Source organism: Zootoca vivipara, chromosome 8 (genome assembly GCF_963506605.1).
Source record: "Zootoca vivipara chromosome 8, rZooViv1.1, whole genome shotgun sequence".
NCBI lineage: Eukaryota > Metazoa > Chordata > Lepidosauria > Squamata > Lacertidae > Zootoca > Zootoca vivipara.
The window spans coordinates 19783518-19797868 of NC_083283.1; the positions used below are offsets into that span (position 1 = coordinate 19783518).

Here is a 14351-nt window from a genome sequence, read left to right on the forward strand (position 1 = left end):
CACCCCTCAACCTTCTCTTCTCCAGGCTAAACATACCCAGCTCCCTAAGTCGTTCCTCATAAGGCATCGTTTCCAGGCCTTTGACCATTTTGGTTGCCCTCTTCTGGACACGTTCCAGCTTGTCAGTATCCTTCTTGAACTGTGGTGCCCAGAACTGGACACAGTACTCCAGGTGAGGTCTGACCAGAGCAGAATACAGTGGTACTATTACTTCCCGTGATCTAGATGCTATACTCCTATTGATGCAGCCCAGAATTGCATTGGCTTTTTTAGCTGCTGCATCACACTGCTGGCTCATGTTAAGTTTGTGGTCTACCAAGACTCCTAGATCTTTTTCACATGTACTGCTCTCAAGCCAGGTGTCACCCATCCTGTATTTGTGCCTTTCATTTTTTTTTGCCCAAGTGTAGTACCTTACATTTCTCCTTGTTAAAATTCATCTTGTTTGCTTTGGCCCGGTTGTCTAATCTGTTAAGGTCATTTTGAAGTGTGATGCTGTCCTCTGGGGTATTAGCCACCCCTCCCAATTTGGTGTCGTCTGCAAACTTGCTCAGGATGCCCTCAAGCCCATCATCCAAGTCATTGATAAAGATGTTGAATAAGACTGGGCCCAAGACAGAACCCTGTGGCACCCCACTAGTATATCCAAGCATACAGCTAACATCTTACACAAGGGTTTGGTTCTGGGGGTCCACTTGCAAACACAGAAATGCAGAAATCCAGGAACTGCCCCCAACCGCAAGATAGAGGTCTGCTTGCCCAGCTTTGAGAAGGAGACAGGAGGACTCAAGGACTCTGCCAGAGCCCTCACACCACCTTCTCAAAGCTAGATAAGCTCATGATTGCAGCTTTGCATGGTGGGGAGAGGGAAGGGTAAAGAAATTGTGTGGGGAATCTCCTATTTGTAGTTATCGCTTCCACTCACAGTCTCTCTGAACTTTGGGCCCTTTCAGTAGCCAAACATCTCTGCACCTCTCATAGGGATAGAGTAGCCCTCAGAACTGGCCCCTCCTTCATTCCTAAGGTAGCGTCCTGTTTTCACAGGCAACTGGAATTGCCATTTCCTACCTTCTGTCGAAATCCCTCTCACTCTCTAGAGAAAGCTCTGCACTCCCTTGATGTCTGGCAGGACCTGAAGGTCTACATTGCCAGGTGAAAGGAGTTTAGGTGCATGGCTGCCTCCTGTGTCTCCTTACCCCTACCCTATTACCTAAATGTGTTGCCCTGCACACTGTCCAGTTGGAGACTGTCCAATCGATGTGCATTTAGAATAGTGCTAATCACCACTTATTACCAAAGCTAGGTGCTGATAGAAATTGTGCCAAAGGCGGCCACTGAAAAAGAGGGTGTGTCATCAGCCTGCTCACTGGAGCACCAAAATGTGCAGGAATTGCGTTTTTTAAAAGTACAACAGCCTAGAGGAGCAGGAGCAAAAAGTCTAAGGAGGACCGTGTATTTCCCCCCTCCTCCTGACTAAATCTCCTTGTTCATGAAATTTTGATTCTTCTGTTTTTTTTTTTTCTGTTTCCCTTCTCCCTCCTGCCCAGCATTTATCTGTTTTTATCTGGTGACTCCCGTGATACAACAGTCTGCATTAAAGTAAGTAGCGATATACAATATATTACATTAATTTAACTAGGAGATAGGAGGACATTTCTATTCAGATTACTTTCCATTTTTCCTAATTTGCTGTTGCCTGGAATGTATAAAGTGGCAAGTCGATAATACGGTGCTCAACGTTTATTTGTTTGTTTTTCTAGATACTGGATGTAGTGGAAAGTATCTGTGGCTTTTGAACATGGCTGGATTTGACCCTTTTGCTTCATAACAGCTTGTAGTTCCTACTATGAGAAGGCATCATCTAGGGCAGGCACGTCCAACAAGTAGATCGTGATCTACCGGTAGATCACTGGATGTCTGTGGTAGATCACTGGTATATCACTGGCTTCCCCCAAAGAAGCTCAACAACTTTGGCTCCCCTAAAAATGCTCAACATTTTAGCCCTTCACCCCCCAAAACAGGGCTTTCTTCCCGCCTCAGAAAAGCTCAACAACTTTGACCTGAACCCCTAAAAGGGGGTAGATCACTGCCAGTTTTTTTTTTAAAGATATTTTTTATTAAGCATTTTATAAAACACAAAATTTCAAAACACACAAAAATACAAAAATACATCAATACAAACGAAACAAAACAAAACATATCATCTTCAATCAGTTTTTTTATACTCATTGTCTTTTTGGCTTCCCCACTTCCCCTCTATCTGATTTTCCTTTTTAAATACATCTGTAGCAGTTTCTATTTCATCTTTTTTACTTTCATCATGTAATCCTTTTAATTTTTCTTATACTCATCTTTCTACCATATACCAAATTTCTTGCATTTTAAACTCCTCTTTTTATCCCTATTGCCTTTACTTCTTTATTTCCCTGGATATTCAAACTTCTTTTTTTAAAAAAAAAATCCCTACATATATTTTAAACCTCCTCCATTCTTTTTCAACTTTGTCACTTGTTTGATCCCGGAGTCTTCCTGTCAGTTCTGCCAATTCCATAAAGTCCAGCATTTTCATTTGCCATTCCTGTAACGAAGGCAATTCCTCTTTTTTCCAATATTTTGCAATTAGAATCCTCGCAGCTGTGGTGGCATACATAAACAAAGTAACATCATTTTTGGGAATTTCTTCCCCCACTATTCCAAGTAAAAAGGCTTCCGGTTTTTTCAAAAATGTATTTTTATAAATCTTTTTCATTTCATTATAGATCATTTCCCAGAAGCCTTTTACCTTAGGGCATGTCCACCACATATGATAGAATGATCCAATATCCTCTTTACATTTCCAACATTTGTTATCACTTTTGTGGTACATTTTTGCTAACTTAACCGGCGTCAAATACCATCTATACATCATTTTCATTAGATTCTCCTTCAAAACAGTACATGCCGTAAACTTCATACCTTTCTTCCACAATTTTTCCCAGTCCGACATCATTACATTATGACCCAAATCCTTAGCCCAATCAATCATAACCGATTTTGTTTGCTCATCTTTTAAATGCCATTCTAACAACAGATTATACATTCTGGACAAATTCTTGCTGTCTGCCTCTATTAACTCTGTTTCTAATTTCGATTTTTCTGATTGGAATCCTATTTTTTTATCTAACTTGAATGCTTCATTTATCTGCACATACTGAAACCAATCACTTAACCTATCTTTCAATTGTTCATATGGCCTTAACTTAAATTGATTTTCCACCTCCATCAAAATGTCTTTGTATTTCAGCCTATTCTCATCCATATTAGTGATCACTGCCAGTTTTTAACTCTGTGAGTAGATCGCAGTCTCTTCGGAGTTGACCACCCCTGATCTAGGGAACTCTCATTAGGCTCTCATTTCCACTTCTTACAATTAACAGTAACATGATAAGGAGAGCAGGGCTGTGTCTGATCCCCCCATGACCTTCACTGCTGACCTACCCTCACCCCATTGGCATGTCTGAGGAGGAGGAGCATGCTGAATATGCATGTGTTTTTCCCCCTGTGCCCTGTGCACAAGGTTCCACATAATAGAAGGAATTATATATGCATGTTCAGCCAGCTTCTCCTCTGCCGACACGTCCAGCAGATTCAGCCTCACTCTTCCACTTACTAATTGTGCGAGAGGGAAATGACTCAGTCTGCGCTGTGGTGATTTAGCATTCCCTTGCAGCTCAGAACATTGAGTTCTGCTTCTTTACCCTGCTAACAGTATATTTGTAAGACCAAAAAAAAAATTAGAGGAACAAAACAAGACTGACCTTTTAGACCACACTATTTTAATTTTTTCTACAATATAGCATTTTTTTATTTAAAAAAAAAATCCAAAGCAGACTCCATAGAATCATGGAATTGCAGAGTTGGAAGGTCATCTGGTGCAACCCCCTGCAGTGCAGGAATATTTTTGTCTAGCGTGGGGCTTGAACCCATGACCCTTAGATTAAGAGTCTCATGCATCTCCACCCCCATCGTTCTGCCCTGACACTGAGATCCAGCGCCGAGGGCCTTCTGGTGGTTTCCTTGCTGTGAGAAGCCAAGTTACAGGGAACCAGGCAAAAGGCCTTCTCGGTAGTGGCACCCGCCCTGTGGAATGCCCTCCCATCAGATGTCAAAGAGAACAACAACTACCAGACTTTTAGAAGACATCTGATGGCAGTCCTGTTTAGGGAAGCTTTTAATGTTTGACGGACTACTGTAATGTAATTGTTTATTACGGTTGTACTGTATTTTAATATTTTGTTGGAAGCCACCCAGAGTGGCTGGGGAAACCCAGCCAGATGGGCGGGATATAAATTTATTATTATTATTATTATTATTATTATTATTATTATTATTATTATTCTCTGCCAACTGAGCTATTGCAGCACCTGTGATAGAGTAGGGAAGCTGGCTTGATTCAGTGCATGCCAAGAGCAGCAGATATCCTCCAAGAAGGTTTCCCCATCCCATTTGTGCAAGCTGCTAATGTGGGAACAGCAATGTCCTTAGCTTGAAAAAGTCAGACCAAAAATAAAGGAAAATAGAAGAAGCCTCCTTTGACACTTTATCACCTTATTGTGATGAGTAATGTACAGTAAGAAACTCTGAATACTGGAAAATGTATATACAGTAGATTAAATATAATAATACAATAGTTTACATACAATACAATACAGGTGCTTTTTATAATAGTGGTACATTATGACATGCTATGATTGATAGAGTGTGTTGTTGTTGTTGTTGTTGTTGTTAATATACTGTCCTATACCTGGAAGTCTCTGGGCGGTTAATGCATGAACATATACTTTACATATCTTTTAATAATTAAAAAAGAGCAACCGTCAAATGATGCCTTTTATGAAAATCCACAGAAATTAATTACCTCTGCCTTTATATGGTTGCTATCTTGATATTAAGGGACCCAGGTAGCGCTGTGGTTAAACCACAGAGTCTAGAGTTTGCTGATCAGAAGGTCGGCGCTTCGAATCCCTGCAACGGGGTGAGCTCCCGTTGCTCGGTCCCAGCTCCTGCCCACCTAGCAGTTTGAAAGCACATCAAAGTGCAAGTAGATAAATAGGGACCGCTCCGGTGGGAAGGTAAACGGCGTTTCCGTGCGCTGCTCTGGTTCGCCAGAAGCAGCTTTGTCATGCTGGCCACATGACCCAGAAGCTGTCTGCAGACAAACGCCGGCTCCCTCGGCCTATAGAGCGAGATGAGCGTCGCAACCCCAGAGTCGGACACGACTGGACCTGATGGTCAGGGGCCCCTTTACCTTTACCTTGATATTACAGTTATTTCAGGAACATGTAAAGAGGATTTTTCATTGTTTGAAACTTTATCCTTTCTAAGTGTGATAAGGTTGTACTAACACCCACTTTCATGTGTAGCCTCTGAATTACTTCTGCTCCTCTGAGTCCACTGTTTTAAACATTTCCACTTATTCTTCTCCATCCAGTATGGTGCTTTTTGATACTTTTGTAAGCACACTTTCCCACAACCTTGCTGAACCAGCATATCAAGCAGATGTTGCTCAGATGGAATACAAAATAATAGCCAAAGAACACGGTCTGGTCATTCGAGTGAAAGGCTTTAACCACAAACTACCTGTGAGTAGTCCATATATTTTAGTCAATTTAATCTCCGTCTGTCCCAGTCAACATGCACATGTTAATGCCGTCATCATATTGGGAACCTTAAATAAGGTGAAAGAATAAGGTATCTTTCCTCTAGTCCTTGCCCTAGGTGCATGGTATCATATCTACTCTGTGTCTCAGGTTGAAGGATTATTTGTGATGTTGGTCCAGAGAGCCAGAACAGGGATGTTGTTAGTGTAGCATCTATCCAGCTGTGCTACAGTCTCCCTAACTGAGCTGGTGGGGGTCCTCTTCCAAGGGGGTCCTTGGAAGACCCTTTCATTGTGGTGTTAGGGGACTTCAGTATTCATGTCAAGGCTGCCTCAAATGGCCAGATCAGGACTTCAGGGCCTCCATGACAGCCATGGGGGCTTTCTTGGTATATCAGTGGTCACACATGCATGGATGTATCCTCGACCTGGTCTTTGCCACAGAACTGATTGGTAATACTCCATTGTTTGGAGGGGGCATCACTGTGCATCTATTGTCATGGGCCGTCCATTCCCTCATGAAATTTGAGCTGAATGTAGCTACTCCATTCTTCAAGACGGCGTATAGCTTTTAGCAATAAAGATTCATTCACTCCACTCTTCAAGGCTGGGAGACCCATTAAGAGGTTCTTCCCTCAGAGATGGATGAAATCTGATGGGTTCCTGGATGATCTGGGGACTTTCCATCTGACATGGCTGGTCCTCCTGTTGAGGGTTTTGTCTGACTATAGAATGGTGAGATGCGCATAGCCAATGGCCCAACATGAGGTGTCTGTTAGGTTACAACTGTGTGCCCACTTACCTGAAGGTGATCCCCACAGAACTAGCATGTCTTACTTTTGAGTAAACGTTCATGTACCACGTATCTCTTCATTTGGTCAAATTTTCCTTTTTCTTTGCAGTTGCTCTTTCAACTGATCATTGATCACTTGTCTAACCTCAGTGTCTCGCCTTCAGTTTTCCAGATGATAATTGAACAGCTTAAAAAGACATATTTTAACTATCTCCTCCAAACAGATTCGCTGGCAAAGTGAGTGTCTTTTAGGGAGACTACATGGAAAAGCTCAGTGGTAGAAAATCTGCTTTGCTAAAGAAACTTTCGCATATAGCCAAGAATAAGTCTAAGATCAGATTGATATGAGTCTCGTGTTGATTTTCCACTTGCAAGAATCGAAATGATTGCCAAGCATTAAATGACTGCTCATATCACCTTTCTTTAAAGGCCCTCTCAGCCTCATGCAGGATCTCACGAGGAGTTGTGAGAAACAGGAAGGCTCTGCCTACCTTGCCATCCCAGAGCTGCCACACTGCCAGGCACAGGTTCCCATGGCCATCTAACAAAGAAGGTGTTTGGAAGGGAGAAAAATGTGTCCTTTAGCCATGCCTGTTGGGGTTGATGGGACTCGGGAAACCAACTACATATGAAGGGCCACAGGTTCCTCATTGCTGTCTTGGGAGTGTGGGGAGGCTACACAGCAAAATTATGTCACCAATCCCTCTTGCATTTGTTATTTTGGTATAGTTTTGTTAGCTGAGGCTGCATTTCCAATTATTCTGAGTGTTGCCGTTTTAGGGGTACTAAAAGCCCAAGATGGTGAAAAAACAAATTAACGTGCATTTACTGATGCATCTTACAGAGATATCCGACTCTCGATTCTGGAGCATGGCAGGTGGTCTTTAGTAGAAAAATACCAAACTATTAATAGTGGCATTACCATAGAAGATCTACAAGCATTTGTGACAGCTTTCAAATCAAAACTGTGGGTAGAGGGACTTGTCCAAGGAAACTTTTTGAGCAATGTGAGTATTGAGTTGTACAGCTGAAATTTGGGTTCTGCCTGCAATGGAAGCAAACAAAATAGACATAGTCGTTGAGCACTAAATATGATTTCCATGTATTCAAAAATGCCTTGTTCCATTTACATTGTGTACGTATTTGGAAAATAACCCCATTCATTTCAATAACATTTGATCTTTTACCCTTTATGTCCTAGGAAGCAAAGGACTTTATGAATTATATTGCTGTGTGAGTATCCTGGATTGATTCTTACTATTAAGAAATATACGTAGGGTTCTGAGAGAGTGAAGAGTGATGCATATGGTCAGGTTTCTTTGTTTTGAACACCCAGTTTATTATTAAATGAAAACTGCATTTTGATGAGCATTGCTGAATGCTATAAAATGCTTAACATCCATCCTTGATTTTCCTCCTAATTTTTTAAAAGAATGAAATATATTGTCATGGTTTAGATGTAACAATAAACCGCGTATTAGCATTACAAAGATGAGCTGCAGCGAACTTCAGGTTCTCAGGCTTCTCCTTCAATGAGGCCATGAGAAGAAAATTGGAGAGTCCCTCTCCTGTTTTAGATTAACTGACCCAGGTGGCACTGTGGTTAAACCACTGAGCCTAGGGCTTGCTGATCAGAAGGTCGGCGGTTTGAATCCCTGTGACGGGGTGAGCTCCCGTTGCTTGGTCCCAGCTCTTGCCAACCTAGCAGTTCGAAAGCACGTCAAAATGCAAGTAGATAAATAGGAACCGCTACAGCGGGAAGGTAAACGGCGTTTCCATGTGCTGCTCTGGTTTGCCAGAAGCGGCTTTGTCATGCTGGCCACATGACCTGGAAGCTGTACGCCGGTTCCCTCGGCCAATAATGTGAGATGAGCGCGCAACCCCAGAGTCGGTCACAACTGGACCTAATGGTCAGGGGTCCCTTTACCTTTACCTTTACCTTTTACACCTAATTCTTATATATCAGATGTAAGCAATGATTACTCTTAACTATAATTTGTTCATACAAACCAACTTCGTAAAGTACAAAATGAAATTGGGCTTCTTTCAGCAAACCACAGTGATATTAACCACAGTTTGTCAGGTTTGGATCACACAGGAAGTTGTGGTTAATTTTTTTAAAAAAGTGAGGGAGCAGAACTTTCACAGACATGCTTGAGTCATTCATCCTCAAATCATACAATACTTGCTACTCATTTAATATTGGTCATCCCATTCCACTCTCACACATGCATCATATGTTCCTCTTAATAAGAAGTAGCCTCAGACATTTCAACACACGTAAGTTGCACTCCACAAACAAACAAACAAACAAAACTTGAACAGGGACACTCTTACTGCCATCCCATCAGGGTTGTGTCTCAACAGTGCTGGTCTCCAAACATCTATGTAATTCTTTGTAGTAGTGAAGCCTAGCTGCTACCAGAGTATTGGTAATTTATATTTGGTGCAAGTTTGCTGAAGTTCAAGTAACTGTGCCCAGGTCAGGAGGGGCAAACGTTGGCTATTCATGGGAGCAGTCTACCACTTCAGGGTACACCTAAGGCTAAGTACTGGTGTGCATCGAATAGGTAGGAAGTACAAGTGTGAACAGTGCCGGATTTATGTATAAGCTAAACAAGCTATAGCTTAGGGCTCCAGTCTCTTGGGGGGCCCCAAAAAAATTAAAGGGGAAAAAATTGGATGTACATTTCCAAAATATAAGATAAAAAACAAATAAAGTAAAACCTACATACAGCAACGTGGGACGCCGCAGGGGGGGCGCTGTGGGTTAAACCACAGAGCCTAGGGCTTGCCAATCAGAAGGTCAGTGGTTCGAATCCCCGCGACGGGGTGAGCTCCCGTTGCTCGGTCCCAGCTCCTGCCCACCTAGCAGTTCGAAAGCACGTCAAAGTGCAAGTAGATAAATAGGTACCACTACAGCGGGAAGGTAAACGGCATTTCCGTACGCTGCTCTGGTTCGCCAGAAGCGGCTTTGTCATGCTGGCCACATGACCTGGAAGCTGTATGCCTGCTCCCTCGGCCAATAGAGCTAGATGAGTGCTGCAAGCCCAGAGTCGGTCACAACTGGACCTAATGGTCAGGGGTCCCTTTACCTTTACATACAGCAACAGTGTTTAATGTTGTGTATGCACCTATTAGGTCCGTAAATTACCATATAGCATATATTCAACACAAAAAACAGCGACAAGTTGTTGTTGACAAAGAACAGCTGGACATATAAAGGGCCCCATTACCTTCAGTAGCTTAGGGCCTCATCAAACCTAAATCCGGCCCAGAGTGTGCATATGAACATATCTGTGATGATTACTTCCTTCACAAATATGTTCATATTATGAAGATGAGAAACGGTGGCTCCTCTTTCATTTTGCCCTTCTCTCTTTTCAGAAAATTACAGTTCGTTCCTCTCATACACCCATGCCCTATTCAGTTCCGGGTGATAGAACTGCCAAACACTCACATTCTATGTAAAGTGAAATCCCTTCATGCAGGCAATCCAAACTCTGATGTGACGGTCTACTACCAGGTATTGTAGACTCGGGCCTATTACAATGCATCCCAAATGCTACTACTGAGAAGTAAGCTCCATTGAGTTCCATGGGACTTACTCCCCAGAAACTGTTAAAGGATCGGTGCCTTTATGTTGAGTGTTGTAGTCATTAGGGATGGTGGAGAATCCTGACTTCGAAAAGGATCAGAAATTGCTGGTGTTTGCTTATTTGTCCTATGTACAGAATGGAAACCAGTCCTGCAAATAGGATTGATATTCACTTTCTTAATTGATTCCATTTTCTCTGCATTTGCATTGTGTTTCTGTTGCGTTTAAATGCTGCCCCCATCATTTGCATATCTCTAGGTAGTCATTTGGGGCCCCACCTGAGCCAGAGGTGGAGCTAGGTGCTTCAGCACCTGGAGTGGAGCACTGCACAAACATCTGGCGGTACAGATCTCCTGCCCCCTGCCCCCTTTGTTTTGACTGATCGGGGGGGGGGGCTCAGGAGTCACAGCCGGCTGGCCATTGGCCAGTTTTTTAAAAAACTCTGTGTATTTATGTTTCACAGGGTGTGGAAGAAGGGCTTTGCACCTTGCCCAGCAGAAAGACCATGCACCTTGCACCCTTCTGGTTACCAGATTTTTTTTTTATTTTTTTAAAAAATAATTTTTATTGGATTTTACATAAAGAGAGAGAGAAAAAAGAAAAAAGACAAAAACTTTAAGAAAAAGATACAAAAATATAGAACAATATCATCACGTCTTGTTTCTTCATTGTTCTTCACTTATCTTCCTTACCATTCTTTTATAGTTAACTCATTGTATTTCCAGAATCTTAACTAGACATCATGAAGATACATCTTAGCTCTCTTATTTATAGGTAATTCTTAATCAATTTATATAAAAGAGTGAAGAAAAAATGGAAAGAGAAAACCCATAAAAATAATAAAAAGTCATAAAATATTTTTTTTTTCAATTTCAAATCTAAACATTTCGGACTTCCTCATTCCCCCTCCTTGAGTTCTTTATAATTCACTAATTATTGCCGTTTCCAACTCTAAAATTACATTCTTTCTTCCAAATTATAACTTCTTTTTAACCATTAACCCTTCATGCTTCTCTTTACCTTAATTACCCAATATTCTCTACCCTTTTACCCAAAAACATTCAAACTAATTTTCAAGATCTTTTACCCCCTTTTTATTCCCACTCTCAAAACTAAATCTACCCCCTTTCCTTGGAATCAGTGTCTCCAGAGATTTCAGCCAGCTCCTTAATACTTTCCGAGTTCAAACCATGTTTTACCAACCAATAAGAATTTGCACAATTCCCCCTCACCCCACTCCTGCTCTGTCCCAATCTAAATTTTGCTGAGCCCCCCCCCCTGCTGTATTCCCAACACTTTATTTTCGATCTCATTCTCTTTCTGCCCCCCTCCTACTTCCTTCTCCCCCTCTCTCACTGCGGTGACAACCTTTTTATTTTCCTCCTTTGGGGGGGGGGCTTTTGAATCACAACCCTTCCCTGTTTCACCCCTCCCACTGGTGGAACAGTGGTTTCTTCTTCATCCTCATCTGTCTCAAAAATCAATTCTGTTGCTTCAGCAGTCTGTTCTCCCGTAATTGTTGCATTTCCTTCAAAAATATGGTTCTCCTCTGCCATTTCCAAAGTTTCCCCAAAAGTCACATCACAGCATGCGTCTTCTTCTGGTCTTTCCTCTTCTCCCTTTTCTTCCTCTCTAAGTTCAAATATATCATCTAAATGCACAGAGTTTTTTTTTAAAAAAAAAACTGGGCAACGGCACGCCCCCTGCCTGCGACTCCCAAGCCTCCCCAAATCTGTCAAAACAAAGGAGGCAGATCATCAGCGAAGGCTCGGGAGCCACGGGCGAGCGGCGTGCCATTGCCCAGTTTTTTAAAAACTCTGTGCATTTATGTTTCACAGCGTGCGAAGGAAGGGCTTTGCATCTTTTTACAATATGCATGTGTGCTCGGGCCCAGGGTCTTTTGCCTCACCATCCCCACTACTGACTCCCTGTTGTTACTCAGCTTCAAAAAAAAAAAAATTGTCCCCGGATTCATTGAAAAAAAATCTGATAACCATAACTCTACCAAGGGGGAGGCTTGGGAGTCGCAGGCGGGCGTGTGGCATGCCGAATGTCACCCCCCCCTTCAGGATGACACCCAGGGCAAGCCGCCCCTACCGCACCCCCTTTCTCCACTACTGGCCTGAGCTGTGGGGTTCTGAAGTCCAGCCCCACCATTTGCTATTCTAAAACATAGCAGTGCCCAGCTAGAATTTGGGACAGGGAGAGATGCATATGGCCACCATACTCATTTCAGGGATGTGGGAATACAAGGAGACTGGGGTGAAAAAAGGTGAGAGGGGGTGACAGAAAAATAAGAAAAGGGTAGCAGAAAGAGAATGGGGTGCCCCATCCATTTTTACTCTGGTCTCACCCACTGCCAGGATGCAGCCCTAACCCCCACCCACTGATTAGCCCTGAAGGAATGCTCCCAAAGAATGCCCACCCTCTGACCTAGACAATTGCTATTTAACCCACATTCTCTTGCATAAACTTAGAAGGCTAAAGGAGATGGATTATCTGATGAATTTCAACCCTATTCCTTTCAGATCAATATAAGGTGGGGATGACTAGTTGCCATTCTCATCATTTCAAGAAGTGGGGCTGGCAAATTCTCACCCCACAGCAAATTGTGTCCTAACAGGCATTCATGCCACAGCAAATCCATGGAGAATGTTCTGAGAAAGTAACTGTCAAGCTCCGTTTCTAGGAAATGTGGGCTTCTAGGAAAATAGGCCCAGATACTTGACAGGAACTTTTCATTGAGGAGAATGTATGTCATGACAAAGAAGCTTCTGTGAAAAATAGATTGGCAGCCATGACCAGCTGCCCCCCCAGAATGCATTCAAAACCACACAGTCCGTGTGGGGTGGGACAAAAGTCAAGTTCAGCTAGGTTGACTGGCAACTTTGCGTGACAGGGCTTCTTTAGCAAAAACGGGGGTAGGTATGGTAAGGCTCCCTAAAGACAGGAAGTTAGAAAACTTCTGATATTCTTCACTGTTAAGTTTTCGCTGTGGCGACTCAAGAGACTTGAATGGAGCTCTCAGGTTCATAGAGAAATCACAGACCACTTCATGACTCTGTTTCATTCTCTCTCTCTCTCTCTCTCTCTCTCTCGCTTAAGACTGGTGCAAAGAATTTAAAAGACTACTCCCTCACAGAACTGCTTGTGGTAAGCTTTTCTTAATGTGTATCCTCAGGTTTTCGGTGTATCCTTTGAAAAGTGTGAAATATAAATGCAACACAAGCTGGTTTATCCTTCATATTAGTCATTGACGGACCTTGCCCACTTCACGTTGGAAGGCCAGTTTTCTTCTTCCCCAGAATGCTGCCCAGTTGCTGATTATGTAAACACAATGTCCAGGAACAAACTAATGTAAAGTGCAGTTTGTTCAGTGAATCTGTTGAATTAGCAACATGGCAATGGGAGTTTTTGTTTAGTGGCAAGAAAAGAGGGGTGTAATGTTAGGGAACCTAGTTGCATTTTATGTGTTCCAGTTCTCCAGAGTCTGGAACATCTCCAGTCCAGGTTTTTAGACTAAGTAAACTCTAGAGACTAGATCTGGAGTCAATTGCATAATAATAATAATAATAATAATAATAATAATAATAATAATAATAATAATAATTCTGGTGTACTTTTCTCATGTTTAATGTGTATTAGAGTTTGTTCTCAGTGAAGTGGTTTGGACACCATCCTTTGTGGTTTGGACACCATCCTACATCATACCATGTAGATGTTTGGCACAATGATCCAAGCTCTGATGGGATCCAGGTTACAGCATCCCCTACAACAGCTCCCCAGTTAAAGTCTTCCCTGCCTTCCCTTTTCCTTTACTGTACTTCGCTGGGCTGCAGCATCATATGGCTGCCAAAGAGGAGGCGTGGCATAAAATATTGTGTCAACTCCTTGATGATGGAATCATTTCTTTTTTAAATGCACCCTATTATATTCTCAAATGATGAGTGTCAGCCAAGGTAAGTTTTCAATACCTGGTAATTTTTTAAGGAAAAAAAAAGAGTCACTCGTGTTGAGGTTTATTATTTATTGTATTCTGAATATTTGTTGCTTGGGTCAAAGAAAACATCCCTGCAAATATAGTGTTCCATTTCAGATGTATATGGAGGAGCCATGCTTTGACTTCTTGCGAACGAAGAATACCCTGGGGTGAGTTTGCCATCTGAAGAAAGGCTTTGCAGTAAATATTGCTTCATATGCAAGAATTTCAGAGTACTTGATTTCTCTGAGTTCTTCCTGCTATTTAATAATAGATAGAAAAATGGAATGTGTTTAAGTCAGGGGTCACCAAATTCTGTATTCCTGGAGGCCCCCTCATTCAC

At 42.2% G+C, this 14351-nt stretch overlaps 1 protein-coding gene across 1 annotated transcript in view; it reads left to right on the forward strand.

Annotated features, from left to right (window-relative positions):
* Positions 1–14351, forward strand: part of LOC118090098 (nardilysin-like) — a 52407-nt gene that overhangs the window by 27244 nt on the left and 10812 nt on the right. The window contains exons 19-26 of the mRNA XM_060278189.1: positions 1548–1599; positions 5471–5621; positions 6541–6668; positions 7276–7438; positions 7633–7664; positions 9819–9957; positions 13135–13182; positions 14126–14178. Of these exons, the coding sequence (XP_060134172.1) occupies positions 1548–1599; positions 5471–5621; positions 6541–6668; positions 7276–7438; positions 7633–7664; positions 9819–9957; positions 13135–13182; positions 14126–14178 (766 nt within the window). The remainder of the gene's footprint in view (positions 1–1547; positions 1600–5470; positions 5622–6540; positions 6669–7275; positions 7439–7632; positions 7665–9818; positions 9958–13134; positions 13183–14125; positions 14179–14351) is intronic.